Source organism: Cervus elaphus, chromosome 18, assembly GCF_910594005.1.
Source record: "Cervus elaphus chromosome 18, mCerEla1.1, whole genome shotgun sequence".
Taxonomy (NCBI): Eukaryota; Metazoa; Chordata; class Mammalia; order Artiodactyla; family Cervidae; genus Cervus; species Cervus elaphus.
In genome coordinates this window covers 125,359,968-125,362,359 of record NC_057832.1, presented here as the reverse complement: position 1 = coordinate 125,362,359, position 2,392 = coordinate 125,359,968, and the positions used below count along the sequence as shown (strand labels likewise).

Sequence of the window (2,392 nt, the reverse complement as noted above, 5' to 3'; positions counted from 1 at the left end):
TTATATGTAATGGGCTTCTCAGGTGGCTGAGTGGTAAAGAATCTGCCTGCCAATGCAAGAGATGTTGGTTCATTCCTGGGTGGGGAGGTACCCTGGAGAAGGAAATGGCAATCCACTCCAGTATTCTTGCCTGGAAAATCCCATGGACAGAGGAGCCTGGCAGGCTACAGTTCATGGGGTTGCAAGAATCAGACATGACTTAGCGACTAAACTACCACCATGCATAATAAAATGGTGTGTGCATATCTATCTATCTATCTATTTATACTATTGTATATATAACTAATGTATATATGCCAATTTTTATTAAAATAGCATATATGTGTATATAGACAGAAAGATGGATATATAGTCACTTACAGTCCCTGTCTCAATAAATGGTAACTGGTATAATCATCCCACCATTTTATCATCATTGCCTGGCCATAGACTACAGCAGTTAATAACATGATCTGGAAAAAAAAAAAAAAAAAAAACTTGGTCTGAGAGGTCAGTTAGATTCCAGTTACAGGTTTTTCATTATATTTCTGTTTTGGAACATAGTCCTTTCTATTTGCTTACACACCTGTAAAATGGGGATGATAGCAGTGTCTACCTCTTTATATTGTTATAGAGATTGCAGCTGAATATTAATATAATAATATTTCTATTGTGATGAAAGCTTATGAATCCATATACAATAATGAAGCCAGTAAAACTAGAATACAATTTGGCAGAACTTTCCAAATACGCAAACACTAGTCCCAGGTTAGGTTTGTCTTTCTTTACCTGAAACCATTTCTTCTCTTCACCTTGCAGAATGTATGATTTGTAGGTTTTATTTATTTTTTTTTAATCTCATAGGTATTCTTAGCCTAAGTTACAAATAATATCCTTTTGATCCTTGCATCAGCTGAATGAATGTTGGGTTTCTCAAACATCTTATTGATCACCTGAAATCACTTTCCTACTACACAATTTCCTAATGGCATTTTTCATCTGGTCATTTCTCAAAGTATAGATTAAGGGATTTAACATGGGCGTTATCATAGTGTAGAATACAGCAACTGCTTTATCAATAGGTAAGCTAGTTGCTGGTCTCAGGTACTCAAATATGCAAGGTAAAAAGAAAAATACGACTGCTGTGATATGGGAGACACAGGTGGAGAGAGCTTTTTGTCGAGCTTCCAAACTCTGGGTTTTTAAGGAGTGCAGAATGACTGCATAGGAGCCAATCAAGAGGAGAAAGTTTAGCAGACAGATGAAACCACTGTTGGCAGCAACAAAGAGCCCTAGAGTGTGGGTATCAGTGCAGGCAAGATCGAGCAAAGGGTTCAGATCGCACATAAAGTGGTCTATGACATTAGGGCCACAGAAAGGTAATTTGATGATGAAGAGAATCTGTATAGTTGCATGAAGAAAGCCTCCCACCCATGACACTCCTACTAAAAGGCCACAAACTTGCCAGTTCATGATAGTAGTATAATGCAAGGGCTTACAGATGGCCACATAGCGGTCATATGCCATCGCAGTAAGCAGAATGATGTCAGCACCTGCAAACAAATGTTCCCCAAAGATCTGCATCATGCATTCATAGAAAGGACTCGTTTTCTTTTCATAGAGTGAATCTATGATCACTTTAGGGGTATTGACACAGGAATAGCAGGCATCAATGAACGAGAGATGAGCCAGGAAATAGTACATGGGGGACTCCAATAATGAACTGGCTTTGATGGTGACCATAGTGAGCACATTTCCCACAATAGAGACAATATAGACAATCAAAAACACAACAAATATGGTTTTCTGCATCTTTGGATTCTGTGAGAGCCCCAAGAGAACAAACTCTGTCACATTGTTTCTATTCTCCATGTATCTCAGGTTAAGATTAATTCATGTTACTTGAAAAAGTCACATTTCATTAACTCAACCTTGAATTCATTGTCTGTCAACGTTATAAACAGTAAATGCCTAAATTCTATTAAGTACATAATGCTTATGAAATTTTTTTGAGATAGAAAAACTGGTCTGATCTCTTGAAGATTACTCAAAGTCTCTCCTGGGTAATGGGATTTTTATAGTATAGACATAAGATCGTGATGCAGAGGCAGGAGTTGATCTGTGGACACTTAATTATGTAAGATGACTCTGAGCGTAAGGTGAAACAGTAGATCTTCCACATAGTGGGAGACTGAAAAGAGAGGTAGAAAATATGTGTGTAAGGCTATGCATGCAAAGCTAAGGAATTTTCCTTTTATTTTTAGGAAAGGGGAAATCAGAAATGGTAATTGATAATATGAGTATAAAAACAAAGAGGGGCTGAAAAAGTGGAAATCACCAATATAACTTCCATGTTCATGTGACTAAATGAAGTGGGCTGAGATTCTGTTTGGAGATATAAACCAGAGAAAGG

At 37.4% G+C, this 2,392-nt stretch overlaps 1 protein-coding gene across 1 annotated transcript; it reads right to left on the bottom strand.

Annotated features, from left to right (window-relative positions):
- Window positions 1-921: 921 nt before the first annotated feature.
- LOC122674786 (olfactory receptor 4C13-like) lies at window positions 922-1,854 on the bottom strand. Its single transcript, XM_043873336.1, has one exon. The coding sequence runs from the start codon at window positions 1,849-1,851 to the stop codon at window positions 922-924; it is 930 nt and encodes a 309-aa protein (XP_043729271.1). The 5' UTR covers window positions 1,852-1,854.
- Window positions 1,855-2,392: the final 538 nt, after the last annotated feature.

Coding starts and splice junctions, on each gene's coding strand:
- LOC122674786 (XM_043873336.1), bottom strand. CDS start 1,851: ATGGAGAATAGAAACAATGTGACAGAGTTTGTTCTCTTGGGGCTCTCA.